The sequence below is a fragment of the Sturnira hondurensis genome, unplaced genomic scaffold (assembly GCF_014824575.4).
Source record: "Sturnira hondurensis isolate 20B ecotype Veracruz unplaced genomic scaffold, ASM1482457v3 Scaffold0003796, whole genome shotgun sequence".
NCBI classification, from domain to species: domain Eukaryota; kingdom Metazoa; phylum Chordata; class Mammalia; order Chiroptera; family Phyllostomidae; genus Sturnira; species Sturnira hondurensis.
Genome location: NW_028076427.1, coordinates 122,850 through 141,811, shown reverse-complemented (window position 1 = coordinate 141,811; position 18,962 = coordinate 122,850). Strand labels below are relative to the sequence as shown.

General features: G+C 42.7%; 1 protein-coding gene across 3 annotated transcripts in view; it reads left to right on the top strand.

Moving 5' to 3' along the window:
* The window catches only part of FAT3 (FAT atypical cadherin 3), a 515,463-nt gene that overhangs the window by 482,918 nt on the left and 13,583 nt on the right, over positions 1 to 18,962 (top strand). For all 3 annotated transcript variants that reach the window (XM_037042798.1, XM_037042797.1, XM_037042799.1), the window contains 3 exons: positions 305 to 462; positions 5,905 to 6,373; positions 17,768 to 17,921. In XM_037042798.1, the coding sequence (XP_036898693.1) occupies positions 305 to 462; positions 5,905 to 6,373; positions 17,768 to 17,921 (781 nt within the window). The remainder of the gene's footprint in view (positions 1 to 304; positions 463 to 5,904; positions 6,374 to 17,767; positions 17,922 to 18,962) is intronic.

The window sequence follows — 18,962 nt, the reverse complement described above, 5'->3', positions numbered from 1 at the left end:
TCGGAATTGGGAATTTAGTGACACTAAGGAAATTCAGGTTGTAGAATTGACCAAGCTGCTCTTGTCATTAGGCGAGCAAGATTTTTTGGCATCTGACTGGTTAATAGTTTTTTTCACTTTGAAATTAGAGTGTGACCTGAAATGGAGAATCAGTTTTTAATCAAAAATGGTTTCTCCTCAATGCCTTCATTAAGTTCCCATGGTCTTTAATTAACTTGCCTGGTAGTTGTTGGGTGATTTCATGTGTCCCTGCTCATTTCTGGAAGTTAAAAGCATATGTGTCTTCTCATTACGGTCTTTTCAGGGCACACTTCTCTCAGCTTTGCTGGAAACAGTTACATCAAATACCGGCTTTCAGAAAATAGCGAAGAAGAGGACTTTAAGCTAGCTCTGCGTTTGCGAACACTGCAAAGCAATGGGATTATAATGTACACCAGAGCAAATCCCTGCATAATTCTGAAGGTAATTAAAATGGGTTATCTTGTCCTGCAGTCAGTTCTTGTGTTCGTATTTTGGCTCTTGGTTGGGGGCTGCTGAAATCATTTTGTCTTTTAAAGTCGAAAGACCAGAAGCAGACTTTGGGGCAAAGGGAACAGCAGCATAACTGGGAAGTGTGCCAATGCCCTGTCTCCCTTTGCACATTCAGTCTCACAACGGGCTGTTGGCAGATGGGGGGCATCTCTCTCTAGAGTGGGTTCAAGGGCCAACCTCCTTTAAGCTATAATCACTCAACAGTTCATTAGAACATATCTCCTAATCAATTCCATGGCAAGGGTCGTCCTTTAAAAAGACTGGCTGTGTCCTCTTCTATTTCCACTGACCTCTGAAAGCAACTTCTGTTCTTGCTCAAGTTGAAGTTGGAGATCTGGGGCATAGAAGATTCCATATGCGCCATCGTGACACAAGTAGCCCAGTTTTGAAAATCATTCCCAGCCCCAGGAACCCTCCACAGGCAGCCAGATTTCCTTTAGAGCAAGTCTGGTGTTTGTATTCCACTCGGAGCTTCTGGTGCCTTCATGAAACCAGCAACAGCAATAATACCAGAAGCTTTACATGCATCATTTGATTTTTATTACAGAATTAATGTAATAGATTTGTCGTATGTGATCACTCCATTTGATGGAGAAGCTAGGGGCTCGGAGAGGTGGAGGAATCACCCTAAGGTGTACAGCTCATAAGTGGCAAGGCCAAGACCAACACTCCAGCTGCCCTCACTCCAGGCTCTTTATCCCGATGCTCTCCCAGCTCTCAGTGTGGCCACTGCAACTTGTCATATCAAAAATCACATTCTGAGCATCTGGAGAACAGATCAAGTCCTCCAGTGTTGTTAGGAGGAGCAATAAGAAGGAGGGAGACATGCTTAATCTGATGCTGTTCTTGCCAGGGCCCCATACAAGCCCATTTTAAGTGCATTTGGAGATATACTGAGTCGGTCCAGCAGGAAATGTCAAGTGGAAATGGCTGGAAATGTTTCTTTTTTGGATTCTATCACCAGGTTCAACCAGACTCATGGTGGACCTTTCTAGCTTCCGTCTTTTGATTGTTTGATAGGACACATACAAGTCACCCAGGTGCCCAGACTTTAATTTCAGAGGGAGAGAAATGAATGCCAGTGGCTTCCCCTGTAGTAAAAGTGACAGACTTTTACTCGCCCACTCTGGTATTGTCAGGTAGTACTTGGTGGCCAAGAGTGAGTGATCAGGGAGTTGCAGTTTAAAAGTTAACTACTTTTGTGGGGACTCTCCCACTCTCCTTACTCAGTCGACCCAGAGAATTTCAGCTCTGGAAAGGAAAGTGGTGTTTTTTAAGTTTTTTTATTTATTGATTTTATAGAGAGGAAAGGTGGGAGAGAGAAACATTAATTTTTGTTCCACTTATTTAGGTATTCATTGCATGATTTTTTTATATGTGCCCTGACTAGGGATCTAAAGCAGTGTTTTCAAAAGACTCGCTCTGGAGGTGTAATTTTAGAGAACAGTTAATTCAAATCAAATATTCATGGTGTAAGAAAAAAAATTCAAAGACCTAAGCCCTGTCTTTATTCTCTCCTGGCCCCATGGCACCCTGCCCTCAGTTGGTAGATCACTTTCTAACAGCCCTGAGTGGTGGGCGTTGCATAATTGCTTGGAACAATCTCTGCTTCTTCAGAGCTACCAGCTCCTAGGAGTTCTGCTTGGGTGTCACTGGTCTTCCTCTTTCCTCCTTCAAAAGAGCTGTTAGTCATGGAGCATCTTTCTGAGGAAATACTCTCTATTAACAAATCTCTTATATTGTGTTAAATTTGAGAAGGAAGAAATATTGGGCCTGGATGGCTTGATCCTAAAATAGAGCTTGTCATTTGACACCCCACTGGCAAATGTCTAAAATGTTTAGATCCCTGAGGATGGAAAAGAAGAAAAATTAAACCTTTAAGGCAGCTCTAGCTCCTAAGGTAGATTGTATTTCATGAAATAAGTGTGTTTCTGAAAGTTGTATAAATTAATTATCTATAAATGGAATTCTAATAAACTAGGAACAGGTACTGTTCGAAGGGACTTACCCATTAATCCCTTTGTGGTGTGAATAATCACCCCCAATCTCTCTGTTCTCTGAGTTTGCTTTTTACATGTTGGGTTTGCCCAAAGCAGGACACAGCTGTACTGACCTATTGCAGATATTCTCCTATAGTCACCAGGAATATCCACTTAGGGGATTTGAATCTGTTTGCTTAGGATTTTTAGCCTTGTGCAAAATTAAATTTCATTGGCTTTAGGTACAGTATGTGGTTTATACTTTGGTTCAATGACTATGCTGAAATGCATTGTCCAAATTGAACTCTTGGTTGTTTATATTTTCCCACTTAGAGTGCATTCTCTAAAAACTACTTAAGACAATCAGTGGGGTAGAGGGCACTCCTTGAAGACAGCTAAAGAATTGCTTGGAGAACTCAGGAAGTGGAAATGCTCGCGGATGGAGAGCACTGCCATCTCTAAGTGAAGGTGCTCACTCGTCTGTTTACCACTGACACCCTGTTTCCTTCCAAAACAGACTCCAAAATTACCATGAACATCCAAATGATTTAAAATAAAAGCACCATTAAGGTTAAAAACAAAATATTAAGAGCCATCCAATGAAGTGGGGAAGGGCAGAATATCATCGTTAAACATCTAAACCCAGGCTTTCTAATTCAGTTGAACACAAACCATGACTCTGAGTTTCCTGGCAGCCAAAGCAAGAGTGAAAATGCTGGGACTGGCCCTGTGGCTGTCCTCAAACTGCCAAGGAAAACATGTCAGACCACCAGGAGAGATTTGCCAGACACAAGTAACTTTTTCCCTATGCCAGATTTTAGGTCCAGGATTATGGCAAAAGCACCCCATTCTTGGTTATTACTCTAAAAACATCACAGATTTTATCTTTGAGAGAAGTTACGAAGATACAGTGTTTCATATCGGCGATTCTCAAACACGGCTAGTTACCATCCCTGGTAACCAGCCATTCGGAGATGGTAAGGGAAAAGCTCATTCAGCCACTTGGAGCATCCAGATCTTTCTAACAGGGGTCAGAGGAGTGACAGAGAAGCCTCCTACAAGATTCCAGAATTTCAATGGTCTGTATAAGAGTAACCCACACTGAGGAGTGGGTTAACATGTTATAATAATAACATACCCCAAAGTTAATAAAGTATTTTCACATACGTATGTTTTTTTATTCTCACTCTCCCGTGCATAGATACAGTGACTCCTTTTCTCCCTGCGAGGAAGCTGAGGCTCAGAGAGATTCAGTGACCAGCCCACAGTGATGGCTAGTGGGTAGTGGATCTGGGCCTCTGACGGGGGCAGACAGGCTGGGAGCACAAGAGTGTTCATAACAAGAAGACATTTGGAGGGCTGGAATGATAACTTATTCATTCATTTATGCATTTAAAACATACTTTTGAGAACTTGCGGTGTGCCAGATAGAGATTAATGGCAGCCATGAAAACAGGTTTGTTAAAAGTCTCCTTTTCAAAGAACATGTGGTAACCACCCTTACAAGTTTGATGATAATAGTAAATTTCCTTTAGCCACACACTAGGGATCTGAGGCAATAAGACTCTGTCACATAATTTAAACTTTTTTACTCAAAATCCTACAAGAGGACTTCTTACAGTTCTGATATATTGTCTCCCAAGCCCAAGCCACTGAAGATCTGAGCTAAAGCACATCACCAATTTGAAACAACCCCAAGGACCAAAATATCTTATAACATTAGATATAAGGGCCACACTCTCTGAATTATGCATTTCATTGGAGAAATTGCCGCCTTCCCCTCACCTGGCGCATCATTTCAGATCATTGCTGTAGATTCCTCTTACAGCTTCACGCACATCCCAATTTCAGCTAAAATAGCTTGCTCCCTGATTTGAGAAAAGCTTTGTTCTCTTAAAAGAGAAATCCTTTAAAATTGAGTAAACCTTATTCTGAATGAAGACAGAGAAAAACAAAATATGATCAGAGTATAATTTTGCAGTATGAGAGCATATGAAAGTACTCTTTTCTTTCTCTGGCCCAATAAACTCGTGAACTTGCAAAAGATTAGTGTTTTTCAAGGCAGCTTTCAGCATCAGCATTCTAGTTTGTCATCTAAACAAGGCTTAGAATTTTGAAGATACAAATGAGTTTTATTTTCAAAAAGCTGAGGATCACGTAGGCCTCTGGTGTCCTGTGCATTCAGTAGTGTTACTGCTGAAAAGCAGTGTTAACTTTTTCAACAGAAAAGAAAAAATGAAACTTAACAGTGCTCACTCGGTGTTAGTGCGGGATAATTGTGGAGCTCTTTAGTTACAGAGCTTCAAACTATGTGAGCACATCGGAGCTGCGTCAGCTCTCCTGGGCGAATCTGTGACTTGGTAGAGTGTAGGGCCAGAGGGGGAATGGACCAAGGAATAGCCTAGTCAAATACTTCCTTGTATAAAACCTGACATGAAGTGCACCTTCACCACCAGGTTTTCCTTGACAGACTGGGGACACCACCTTGCAGCCACAGAGCATAATAGCAGATGGACTGCGCAGAAGAAGGTGGTCCCCCAAGTCACGTTTGGTCATTTTATTACTCACATCGAAATGAAAATGTGAATATCTATCCAGGAGTTGTCACTGAGCAAGTATGCTGGTATGATTTACCATATGTATTCAGTCCATTTTGTTGGACAAAAAAGTGGCAAAGGTAGCAGCATGGATTTCTCATGAAAGCTCTCTGTAAAGAAAATAAATATCTGTCTCCAGTTTTCTTACTTCCACGCATTTGCATTACAGAGCACAGTGTGTATGTACTAACTGTGTGCTGCTGTGGCTAGCCGTCCTACAGTGGACATGGTCTCCTTGTAAAATAGGCCACAGCAGCTACCTCTGCTCTGCAGATAAGGGAGCCCAAACCCAGAGAGGCCAACCAGGTGACTCTCTCCAGGTGACCTGGGTGATGCAGGGCCCCGGTCTGATTCCTCATTCCTAAATTCCCAGGGCTCTGCCTGGTTCACAGAGCTTCCTGCCTCTTACTTAGTGTGCATGTTTATGTGGCATGAGCCTACAAAGTGTATGTAGAAAGAGTGGGCAGCAGGGAATCCACGGAGCCACAGAGACAGAAATGAGCCCCTAAGAATGAGTAGTCTGTGAAACATACCGAAGCATAGATATATAGTCTATTTGTGACCATGAGTAAGGCTGTGAGAATCTGTAAGGGGTCTCTCTCAAATCAAACATTTTGGAAAGACTGGCTCAGTGTATCTCTATGAATTTACATGCTCTTTATACTTCCTTAGCTCTTGCTGACCTGGAAAGTCTGTCTTCCTTTCCCTTCCTCTTTTCCATTTGGAAGCAGAGTGTACAGGAGGAACGTATTGCCAGAAGCATATTAAAAAGCACTTTGGTGTCCTTCCCCACGCAGATCATAGATGGTAAGCTGTGGTTCCAGCTGGACTGTGGCAGTGGCCCCGGACTCTTGGGCATCTCGGGCCGTGCCGTTAACGACGGGAGCTGGCACTCGGTCTTCCTGGAGCTCAACCGCAATTTCACCAGCCTGTCCCTGGACGACAGCTATGTGGAGCGGCGCAGGGCACCCCTCTATTTCCAGACGCTGAGCACCGAGAGTACCATCTACTTCGGGGCCCTGGTGCAGGCAGATAACATCCGCAGCCTGACTGACACGCGGGTCACGCAGGTGCTGAGTGGCTTCCAGGGCTGCCTGGACTCGGTGGTGCTGAACAACAACGAGCTGCCCCTGCAGAACAAGCGCAGCAGCTTCGCCGAGGTGGTGGGCCTCACCGAGCTGAAGCTGGGCTGCGTGCTGTACCCCGATGCGTGTGAGCGCAGCCCCTGCCAGCACGGGGGCAGCTGCTCTGGCCTGCCCTCTGGAGGTGAGTGCTCTGGGCTCCCTGTAGAGGCAGGGGTGGGTGAAGGGATGGGAGCGGTAGACCTGCAGGGGGTCCTCTCTCACACCTGCATAACCACCCCAAGTGCTCACCCAGAGACCAGCATTTAGCCAAGATGCACAATCATCTTGATCCCCTTGGGGGGATTGAGAGCTTCGCGGTTAATTACAGGAGTGTCCAGTTTAGACAATCCATTTGCAACATCCCACAGACTCTGTGGCCACTGGAGTCAGGAGATGCTATCACAGCTGCCCCTTCCTTTGCCCACCCCACACCACACACTTCCAAGCCTTGGCAGCCTGGAGGAACAGGATCCCCTTTTAAGTTTTTACCCTGTTGAGTCACCTGCCTGTCACTGCCGAATGACTGGTAGCAGTCTGAGTTATGAAGACCACATGACAACCGGCACATAACACTTCCACACATAGACATATAACTTTATCCAACGCTAAAGGGGTATGGTGGCCATGAACCCCCTACCTCAGGAATAGAAATATAGTGGAGATGCTTTTGAAATGTGTGTATTAAAGATAAGTCTAGTGACATCCTCCCTACGAAGGTGTGGAAAGTCAAGAATAAGGAGAGGACAATTTACATGATATCTCCAGACAGATAAATAGTCAATGAGGATTTGATGCTTGACCCCAATAATTTTCTCCCCAAAGATACATCACGAAGGTGAAAGAACGAACAAACAGGGTGCCCTTCCCCCATAAAAAAGGGGTGGGAGGACTTAGAGAGGGCATCTACTGTTTGAGGAAAATACCAAGATTATTGAAGTCCCGGGAGTCTGAAGATAAAAGAATCCCGGACTTTACTCCGATCCATTTCGTGTGAACTCAAACTAGGTCAGGCACTCTCCCGGCTGAAGCCTTTGCCACCTCCCCGCCTCTCAAACACGGATTCTACTGAAGCCACTTTCAGACAGAGTCTCTCAGTGGCAGTGTGATTAGCAAATCTAAACCTTCCTCACAAATCACTTAGAGATGCTGCCGTGCACATTACCATCTAATGTTCGTGAAGCCCAACTCCAAATTTAGAGTCCATTTTATTATTAGAATGTTATGAGCTGTCCGTGGAATGATGCACTGCCGAAATACAGACACCAAAGTTATTCAGACCTGCATATGTTACTGCCACAATGAGGGCCAAGGGCCCTGGGGGGAAATTTCTGCAGTCTCGATTTAAGAAATCTATTTGCTGTTTTTACTGTCTCAGCAGTATATGTAAATAAAGGGTTGTTATGGTGCCATAATTCCCGAACGATGGGCACTAACTATACTTCGGTGGTTCTATAAACCAGCCCATTATGACAAGTCATGGCCAGTTTTTCAGCAGGCAAAAACAATTCTGCTAGTGTGAACCATCTACAATATATAAAAGGAGCATGTAATTAAATTGGGCTGAAATAGAACACCACTCCATGTCAAATGCTGGGTACACAGCCACAAATTGTAACGTACTTTTAACATGGCAGGACATTGTTTCTGCTGGCAAAGCTGAGAGCTTCCACCATGGGTTAACTTTAAAAATAATAATAATCACTGTATTAAGGAAAAAGGCGGTGGAATCTTGCTCTTTACGGTGCATTGTGATTTTTTTATTTGCCTTGAGCTAAGTATTCAGTGCAGGTATGTTAATGAAATGACTACAACCCACATCCCAAACAGCAATTTTCTTCTCTTTTTAATCCCCTTTGGTTTAATCAGATTCCAGCACCAAGTACCCACCTGTCACAGACTTATCACAGGACCTAAAGAGCTTCCTCTCCCCTCCCCAGGGGCCCAGCCCTGCCTACAGTGGTCAAGGTCAGCCACCCTACATGCGCTCATACTCCTCTTTGTTCCTCTGCTCCCCACTCCCACCAGGGTTTGGGACTGGGGTTCCACAACAGGTGTGCTGCCTTCAAATGGTGGATCATCTTACCTGCTCACGTCTCTCCTTTGTACCGGAGGCTTGTCTTCTGATGTGTGAGAAGGCACCTATTTGCTTCCTGGCTTTAGGGATAAGGCCTTGGCTTCTAAGAAAAGCAGAGAGAGAATCCATTGTCTCACCCCTATTATCTGTTCATATTAAAGTAGTTTCTGTTGGTCCCTGTGTCCTGTCTGCAAGTCCCCTCAGTTAGTGCCAAATAGCAAGGGCTGGGGACAAGAAAAGAAAGAACCAATAATCTGGCTTTAATTCTTGTTCATTAGACTATGTAGCTAATTATAAGGTTATTTAAAATAAAAATCATCTTAGTGATGAGTGATAGATTAAAAAGAACGATAAGGCTGAGCCATTAATGAAAGAATATTCACGCCTTGAAGAAGTCCCTCTGGTTGCCAGGGGTGCTGGTTGCAAGGGAGGGAGTTGTGCTTCCCCAGATCAAAGGCCAGAATGCCTGCAGTATTCAAAGAGGAAGTTTGAGCTGGAGAAAGAGAAGTATTTAAAGTGTGACTTCATGCAAAGTGGAGTGTCGATAGCAAAATTTCACTGTTTGAACATCTAACTGTTGTTGGGACCCTGTGCTATGAGTTACTGCAACTTCTCAGGACACATATTTAGCACAATCATTCTCATGATGTCTTGAGGAATGCTGGAGACCAGCCAACTCTCAGACTATGGTCACCCTAGCACACTATTCTAGAACATTTGGGGTTTTTAAAACAGGCAACTCACATCAAGGAGCATTTTCTTTCAGAAGAGCAAGGTTCTGATTACACCACATCCAACACAATCAAACTCTGGGCAGGAGAGGCAAGGGAGCCACGCCTGCCAGCTCCGAAGGACACAGTCAGCAGGTTTGACCAGCGTTGGGACTCTGGCTGTCCCAGGAGCAAGCCATGGGGACCCCAGGGGAGTCAGAGCCCAGAACACTGACTTGTAATAAGAGTATAAATATGACTCTGTAAATCAACCACAGAGAAAAGGCTTTCTTTTGGTAAAGCCTTCAAATTATATGTAGTTCATAAACATGAACTGGAAATAGCAACCACTGTGGAGAAGAAACGGTCCCATCCCATTCTGACCCCTACGAGTGGGCAGGGAGCAGCCGCAGTCGGAATAAGGAGTCCACGGTCCTCCATGCCTTCCCCTGCCCAGCTTAAGCCCATTACGGGAAAATGGATTTGAGGGTAAACTATAATTTGGTAAAACAACATAGTCATTCAGACTGCTTTGCATGAGACTGGAAGTCTAAATCTTAAAATGAAAAGTTGGTACATTTTTAAATGATAAGAGCTACTGCTTGTTAGATGCTTGCTATGTGCTTGGCCCTGAGATAAGCAAGAACTTGTCTTGCAAGTATTTCTGTTTGTGACACAATCCTCAGAGCAATGTTCCGGGACCAGCACTGTTCTTCTCCCCCTACACTGATGTTACAGGTAAAAAAAACAGGCCAGAGAAGTTAAGTAGCTATCCCAGCATCACACAGCCAGGGAAGTAGGTCCTAGTATGTAGAAGTACACAACCTGTGCTCTTAACCTGTCAGTCAAGGGGTGTTCCAGGGACCAGCAGCACTGACATCGCTGGGAAAGTTAAAAACACAGCACCTCAGATCCCACCCCAAACTTACTGAATTGGAATCAGAATTTTAACACGATTCCTAGGTGATACACTGATTCTTCTCTCTCTCTCTTAACTGCCCCAAAACCTAAGAACGCTGGTTCTTTGTGGGTCTGTGTATCGCACATAGTGGTTCTCACACTCTGAGGTGCATCTGCATCACCCGAAGACCTGATTAAAGTAGCACTTTGCTACAGAAGAGCCTCTTGACTGTTCAGGGAGAAGGAGCATCTGCTTACCTGCCTCGACGGCAGGCTGTCCAGTCAAAGGGCCTTTCTGCTAGGTCACTGAACTGTATTTGCGAATTCCTGAACTTCCTACCAAGAACAACTTTTCAGTGAAAAGTGTGGGGGCGGGGGAAGACCCAAACGTACAAGTCAGAATCTCAGAATCTGCATGGATGGAATTCATGGATGTCCGTTTTTAACAAGCCTCCAAGGTACTGTGCACATCTGAGTTTGACAGCGACTGATATTTGGGGATCTCAACTCCTTCTAAGCAAGTTGCACAAAATGACAACTTCTTAGATGTTACAAGTAGTCGGGCACAGATGTGTTTTCAGCAACACAGCTATCCAGGCTACTCTGGGTGATGCATTACTGAATATGTATTTCGTGTCCCTAACTTGTATGGTCTGGGTAAATTCAGTCCATTGAACTTCAATTAAGTGCCTAATTTAATTGCTGAGCTCTGTGTTAAATTCTGTGGTTCTATTGCTGTTTCTGTGACCAGTGGACTCGACCCCATGGCCTCCTTCCCCTCACAGCTGGCTTACAGGGATTGAACAGAGTTCCCCTGTATCTACTGGGCCCACCAGCCCCCTGAACACAGAGGGCAGAGAAGAAAAAACCAGGTTCCCAGTGAATACACCGTGGACATAATTTGACTGAGATTCTGAGAGTTATAGTTTACGAGGGGGTTGTTTTTTCTGTGTGGCTTTTAAATAGGGTTTTTTTTTTTTTGTACTTTGGAAAAATCTTGTGGTAACAGCATAAATTGTATAATATTGATACTAATTCAAAACCCAGATAGGTTGTATTGCAGACACAAAAGAACATGCCAGAAGGTGAGGATTTATTGTGTGCCTAGTGTTGTTAATACATTAAATGTTTCCAGACTCTCAAAGACAATATTAGAGGTTTGACCCAATCAATATACGATATATGAAATGTGAGCCAGATTTCCTAGGGAAAAGTACAGGTCAGCCTTCAAAGGTTTCTGTTTTACAAGGCCTTAGGGTATGGTGTGTACCCTGCTTGGTGGAAGAGAAAAGTCAGAGGGACTACAAGTTGAAATGGTAGGGTAATGACACAGGGCCATGATGCATGGCCAAGTTCACCCCACTCGGGGTTAGCATCTCACGTGATAATGCATCCTCTAGTTTTCTCATACTACCCGAGATTCACACAGACTATAGGTTTCAATATTTTCCAACTTTCAGACTAAAAGAGTAAAAAATTCCCATAGCTTTCAAGTGTTTGGCTTATGAGAAATTTCAGAAACCATAGCAGTTTTAATAATTACGACAATAACGCAGCGAATGTTTGTGTGCGGTATTGTGGTGGATGAATCCTGAAACCTTATTATCCTCAATGAAATGGGCCTTAGTGGGGCTCAACTATCAGATGAAAATCAGGGGGTTCCTAGAGGTCGGGCGGCTCGGCTGTGATCACACCCAGCTGCTGGGTAGCAGCCGGGACACGCGCTTGCACCCAGGGCCTCTCCACCAAATCACAGCTGCCTCTCCAAATCATGGAAGTTCTCGGAGTTACCAAATGAAATCTGTAATTCAGCAAGCGAACACAGGGGTTGATGCTGACTTCAGATCCCAAGCTCTTGTTGCACATAGTTCATTATCTCCAGCTTTGTGCATCAGGCAGATGTTTCCTTGTTAGGGCAGCCAAACCCGATCAGAGCGATGTTCATCTGAGCTGGTGAGCAGGGCCAAGAGTTGAGGCCACGACCTGAATGAATCGGTTTGGAAAACGACTAATAAGCCAAAGAAGTAAAATAGGAATGATCTTGATTATTTACCTACATGGCCCAAATTCACTCTCTAATTGCTCAAACCACTTCTACTTTTGCCATTTAATAGATTTTGCCATGTCCTTCCTCGGGCAAGGAAAGGAGCGAGCATTTTATATTAATCTGGGTGTGGATTTCAAAACCATCTGCATCCAATGAAAGTAGAAGGATTATAAACAGGAGCACAGCTTTGAGGCAAGGCTTAAAAATATACTCCTCATTCTGCCAGATTTGAGGGGAGAGAAGCTGGGGCATTGCTTTGAGGTTTGTTTTGTGTGTAGGGGGTATTTTTTAATGTATATCTCAATACTTGTAGGATAACTGTCTTTTTTAAATCTGGGAACTGGTATAAAGTGGCCCATGCCACTTATTGACTGTGTAACTTTTAGCAAACCAACTTATTTATGCCTCAGTTCCTTCATTTATAATTATTAAAATAATCCTTACACCATAATGTTGTTATCGAGAATTAAATGAGAAAAATGCACAGGAAGTTCTTAGCATATTTTTTGTACCTAATAAGCTATTTTCCTTGCTAATGATTTTCTTTTTTGAAATTCTCCTCCAGCCCAGAGAAAATCATCCACTCTTTTTAATAAGACGTTGAGCCCTGGCCAAATGGCTTAGTTGGTAGGAGCATTGTCCCACAAAGATGGAGGTTTAGTCCCTGGTCAGGACACCTTTGGGAAGCAACTGATCGATGTTTCTCTCTCACATCTCTCTGTCTCCCTCTCTCTCTCTCCCCACCCCCCTCTTTCTCTTTATCCCCCGTTCTCTCTTTCTAAGGTCAATAAGCATATCCTCAGGTAAGAATTAAAAAAACAAGACTTTGAGATTATCCACTGAATTTTATTTTTCTTTTACATTTATAAAAATTTAAATAATGTATGATCAAATAATGCCCGAATATCTCTTGAAATTCTGTTTCTTTCATTTGTGTTGTATATCAACATATGGCGATGCTTGGGAAGAGGAGAAACTTTATTTTGCTACTATCTTTACTATTTGATGATTATTTGGCTCCCCCAAAGGGTGTCTGATATGTTCTTCTCAGTGTGTCTCATCAGCTCCCTGGAGATTTGTGAGAGGTAACTACAAGCCCTTGCCTTATTCTTAGCAAGTAATGAGTTCTGGCTCACTGACAAGTTCCAATGTCAGTACAATCTTGTAGAAAGATTTGAGACTGAAAGCTTGGGTTCGAGTTCAAATTCAGTCATTTACTAGCTGTACATCCTTGAACAAGCTGCTAACCTCCCTAACACCCCATGGAGTAGGTATGATAATAGGCCTCTTATTTGCCTTTGTAGGACTATTATTATCCTTCATAAAAGGACTGAAAGTGATTTTAAACCACTAAAGCCTCCGATCACTTAATATCATTATGGCAGACTGACTGATATTGTAAAAATTATTAATAATAGGGTCCCTGCTGGGATAATGAGGTCCTAAATAATACTTTGTGAGAACAGGTTAATTTTGATCAACAAGCCTCTTTCACAGAGCCAACAATAGATGCCACTCTTTTTTCATTAAAAAAAAAAAATCTGGTCACTTAAAAAAAAGTCCAGTTGCTTTTCCCTTGCCTTGTGTTAACATAAAAACTCCTCCAAACTTAAAGTTTTAAAAAGCACAATTTCTTCCAAAGGGTCTCTACTTCCTTAGGCCCACGAGTTTGAGATGATGAGAGTAGATGCTACACGGTTTGCCTTTAGATTAACAGAGAAATCCAGATGGAGAGTGTGATGAACTGTGGTTGTGGAAAATATAATTCAAGATGATAGTGAACAGTTCAGGACTCTGGGGCCAGACTGCTGCCGTTCAAATCCACACTAGGTTCATGGCTATGAGTAAGCAATCGACTTCCCAGGACCCCACTTTCTTCATCTATAAAATGGGAATAATAATAATCCCTTTGTCATAAACGTTTTTGGAGAATTAAATGAGATAATACATGTAAAGTGCCCAGAATTGTTTAGCACATAATAAATGGCATATAAATGTCAGCTACCATCATCATCAACATCTTCAAAATGGACAGCAAGTTTTCTCAGATTGAGCTCCTCGGTCATGCATGATTTTCTCCAGCATAGGTCCAATGTCCCCATTCTGTGCTTTCACTGCACCCTGTGCCTGTCCTCATGCTAGTTTCGTAGCATTTTTGCGCTCATGGTGTCCATAGTTTTTCTGTCTTTGTATCCCTGGTGCCTGCCAGAATCCCTCTTCCAGGAGTGTGCTGGCAAGCCAGCTCTCTGAAACTGAATGCACTGATTTGTAGCATTTACTGATTTCCGCAGTGCATATACTCCCACCATGGCTGAGGTCAGGCTACCAGTGTTTTAAAAACGGGTCCGCCAATTACATAGTCGGGTCTCACGCCCCTGTCTGAGCTGGCTCCCGCAGTCTACTGCCTACTGCTTAGGCAGTCAGTCAGGGAACAGGTTCATCAGCCCGGCTGGCTGCTGCATCAGGCAGCGCTAGACATCCCACAAAAGATAATGCAAACGGCAAAATGCAGAAAGAAATGTGTGGGTGTAAAATAGTGCACTAGAGGTACTAGTTTTAAATTCTGATTTTCCAGAGCACAGAGACATCAAACCAAAGAAATCAAACCCACAACCCTTATAGAACCCAGTTTCCATGATAGCATTAAAATGTTCCTTATTTCTAGACAGTTCCTCCTTACCCCTCCCTTGCCCCCTACTATTTCTGCTATAGTTTTATTTTCACAATTGCCAGAATCATGCCAAAGAGGAGCTGGGGAGGGAGGAGTTGTACCTAAGCTGACCCACCTTGCCTTAGGTTTCCCCTTCATGACTCCCTTTAAAAAAGAGTCTAATTCATCCTCAGAAGTTACTCTACCTCCAAATGGCATGCCATCCTGACTAAGGAGTAGCCAGGTGATGCAATTTTGCCTGATCCCAGCTGCTTTCAATGATTCTATTTAAGTGAGCAGTTTTCTAAACTGGAAAAGAATAACCCCAAATCAGCATAATTTGAAGCAAGTATATATCACACCACTGCACCTGCCCGTAGACTTCAGGCTGGTCATATTTGGACAGTTTGCATTAATAATGGCTTTTCCTCGTAGGCTAGTTTCCTCCAATTCCATCAGTGTTGCATTTAAGGATGGCTCTCCTGGAGCCTCCGTCCCTGGTCCTCTGCATTTCTCTGTGCCCCAGAGGCTGGGCCTGCAGAGTTCCCTCCTTTTAAGAATGTAAAGAGTTCTCTCTTGCCAACTCCACCCCTGCCTCCTAAGATGGTCTGTCTCTCTCTGCATCCGTGAACACTCATACATAATCATAATGTCCTCTTATTCAGGAAAAAAGTTCTCTGTAGCACTGGATTCAGAAAAATGCTTACAAGAGCATATACTATTTCAATGTATATATGATTAGATCTTCTACACCTGTAAGAGATTAATCTACAAAATCCCAACAGCAGTCTCTGACCACTTGGGAAGCAGAGATTAGCCCTAGAGCCCTTCAAATAAGAGGAAGGATGGTTATTCACAGTGTTCATTGAGGAAGTAAGTGTCATGTGCTCCTTGGATGCTGAGGCCCACCACCACCCTCTACCACCATCCAGTCTTCTGAACATTAGAAATCAGGCCTTTGCCCTCCCTCTGGGGAGATGATGAGAGCAATTACCGGAGACAGTGACCCAGTCAAAGGTACTGACACAGTATCATGGCTAATAAGCCCCACTCAGGTGCTTAGAAATTTCCATCAATTTCAAGCTTTTACCACCCCAATATGAGCTGATAAACCAGGATTACCAGACAAGGAAGAAAATCCTCTAACTTGAAAGTGGGAATATATTAAGGTTCTCCAGAGAAACAGAACCAATAGGATGGATGGATCAATGGATGGGTTTTAAGAAACTGGCTTACAGGATTGTAGGGACTGGCAAGTCTGAAATCTGTAGGGCTGGCCAGCAGCCTGGAAATTTACATAAATGGAGTTAATTTTCCAGTTTTGAATTTGAAATTCTCAACCTAGAAACTCAGGCAAGATTTCTATGTTGCACTCTTGAGGCAGAATTCCTTCTTTTTAAGGCCTCCAATGGAATAGGCAAGACCCACCCTCATTATGGAGGGTAATCTGTTTTACGTAAAGTCAGTTGATCATAAATGTTGATCACATCCATGAATACTCTCATAGCAACATTGGGAGTGGCATTTGACCAACAGCTGAGCTCCATGTCCTAATCAGTCTGACAAAAAATTTACCATGACAGAGACCAAAACACAGAAGAAGAGAAAAGCAACTTGGAGGAAACTATGCAGGGAGAAAACATCATAAAAATATGGTTAATGTCATCCTGCCCATGCGTCTCAGTTGGTTGGAGTGTTGTCCCATACACCAGAAGACTGAGGATTTGTTTCCAGTCAGGGCACATACCAAGGCTGTGGGTTTGATCCTCAGTTGAAGCGTGTATGGGAGGCAATTAAGAGATGTTTTCTTTCTGTCTCTCTCCCTTCCCTTCCTCTCTCTCTAAAGTCAATGAACATATCCTCAGGTGAGGGTTAAAAATGTTATTAGTATCTGCAGAGAAATAAGAGAAAATATTGCAACAATGAAATAGGAGCAGGGTGCAATAAGTTTTTTTTTTTAAGAAAACCACAGCAAGCAAATAAACACTTCTTAGAAAATGACAATATAAATGAAAATCTCACAAAGTTTCAAAAGTTGAGAAATAAAGCAAAAACCCATAAGGATGTAGTGGGTAATGAAGCAAAAACCCACAGGGATAAGAGAAAAAGATAACATTCAAGGAGGATCCAAAAGATCTGAGATTCAAACCATGAAACTTCCATAAAGACAGAACAGAGAAAGCAAAGAAAGGTAAATTATCAATGAAATAACTAAAGAAAATTTTCCCCAGATTGTAAGAGCCCACTGAGTACCCAGCACTGATCGAAATAAACCCACACTAAAGTCCATCACAGGGAAAACTCGGAAAACTGGGGACAAATAAGATACTCCAAGCTCTTAGAAAAAGAAACCAGTCACATACAAATTTAAGGAACCAAAACAACTTTGGATTTCTGTAAAGTAACTTGGAATTGCTTAGAATTCCATATACAACCTAACTGTCAGAAAGGTGCATCCAGCTATGCAACGTCTCACCACATTCACCTTTTATAAAGAAACCACTTCTTTTTTATAATTTTTTAATTTTATTTATTTATCTTTAGAAGGGAAGGGAAGGAGAGAAACATCAATGTATGGTTGCTTCTCATGCATCGCCTGCTGGGAACTGGCCTGCAACCCAGGCATGTGCCCTGACTGGGAATCGAACCGCGATCGTGTGGTTCGCAGGCCCGCGCTCAATCCACTGAGCTACACCAGCGAGGACACAAACCACTTCTTGAACAGCTACTGTAGAATGTGTCCTAATGACATGAGGGTGATACCTGTGATATGCTCCTATCTGAAAACATCCTGTCTTTTACAATAATAGTGTGGTGGGAAAAGCATCTCTCTCCCCATCCTGGTCTCTGTTCTTGGAGTCTTGGGTGTTCCTTGGGTGCCTCTTACCATTCTCACTGTCATTCACATATGTGACTAATTAGGTGAATTTTTATGGACTAGTGGGAGGTCCAAATTATTACTTCCCATTTTTGTGAAAAGCTCAGAGTAACCAAGTTCCAAGCTCAGTGTAACCAATTTGCTAATCATCTCTGGGAGTCGGGATCTGCCTTCGATTTGGTTCACTGGGAATGACGAGGATGTGCTGTAACCGAGTCTGTGCACTCTGAGCATTACCAGCAGCACCTGTGGCTTACGAGGTCCTCTGTTTCCCCAGGCTATCAGTGTACATGTCTCTCACAGTTCACTGGGAGAAACTGTGAGTCTGAGATCACAGCCTGCTTCCCAAACCCTTGCCGGAACGGAGGCTCCTGCGACCCCATAGGAAATACTTTCATCTGCAGTTGCAAAGCTGGGCTCACTGGAGTCACGTAAGTGAGATTATTCGAGTGGTTATGCTATTTCTTGCTGCTAGGGGAACAAAATGGTAAACAACTGACTGGGATAAAATATTAACCCATAAAAGGACGGGCAAAGGGTTAATATCTTTATATAAAGAGTACTTACAAGTGCCTAAAATGTTAACAGGAATTATCTCTAAATAATGGGGTCATGGGTAATTTATATACTTTATAACTATCTAAATTTTTAATTTTTTATTTGATTACTGTGTGACCTGTAAGCAAGAAAATGATTCTTTTAAAGAAAGTCACCTCTGCCCCCTAATATTTCCAGTGTAATTGTGAGGCAGACACACTGTCCACTTCCCCAGAATTCATTAACTGGACTCCACTGCCTAGCATTCTGTGATCATTCTGAGAAACCAAACCTTACCCTTCCTTTGAAACATCCACCCCCACCAAGAAATAGTAAAATTAAAGTGTTTGGCAGATTAATGCAAAGGGGATATTTTAAGTTTTTAGCAAATTGCCACTTTCACGCATCCTTGATGGCTTTTAAAAGTGTATATACTTTTAAAAGCCATCAAGGATGAGTGATATATATATATATATATACTTTTATCATATATATATACTCTCAAGCAAGTAATATCCTAATTATAGATCAGTCTTATATATTCATTAAAGCGAATCTTCCAAGGACTTTACCGGGAAGTACTTAACCAACTCTGAATTGCTGGGTGTCATTTAAAGTAATACAGCTGCACTTATTTTGAAATTCTCCATGTTTCTGACTAATTTCCAACTGACCTGGTTTCAATCTGTTCAAATTAGGGACATTTGACTACATTTTACAAAGTGGATTACCAGAAACATAGGTAGGTGATGGGCCCTTTAAGTGAGCATAGCGGGACAATTGCTGAAGCAAAGAAAAGTGAAAGAAAAATGGTCTGTGTGCTCAAATAATTTTGAACTAAGAAATAATAAGACTTAAATGTTTGCCTTATGATTATACTCAAAGCAAGTCATGGATTGCTTTAGAGATAATAAAATTAATTTAATTATTTTTCA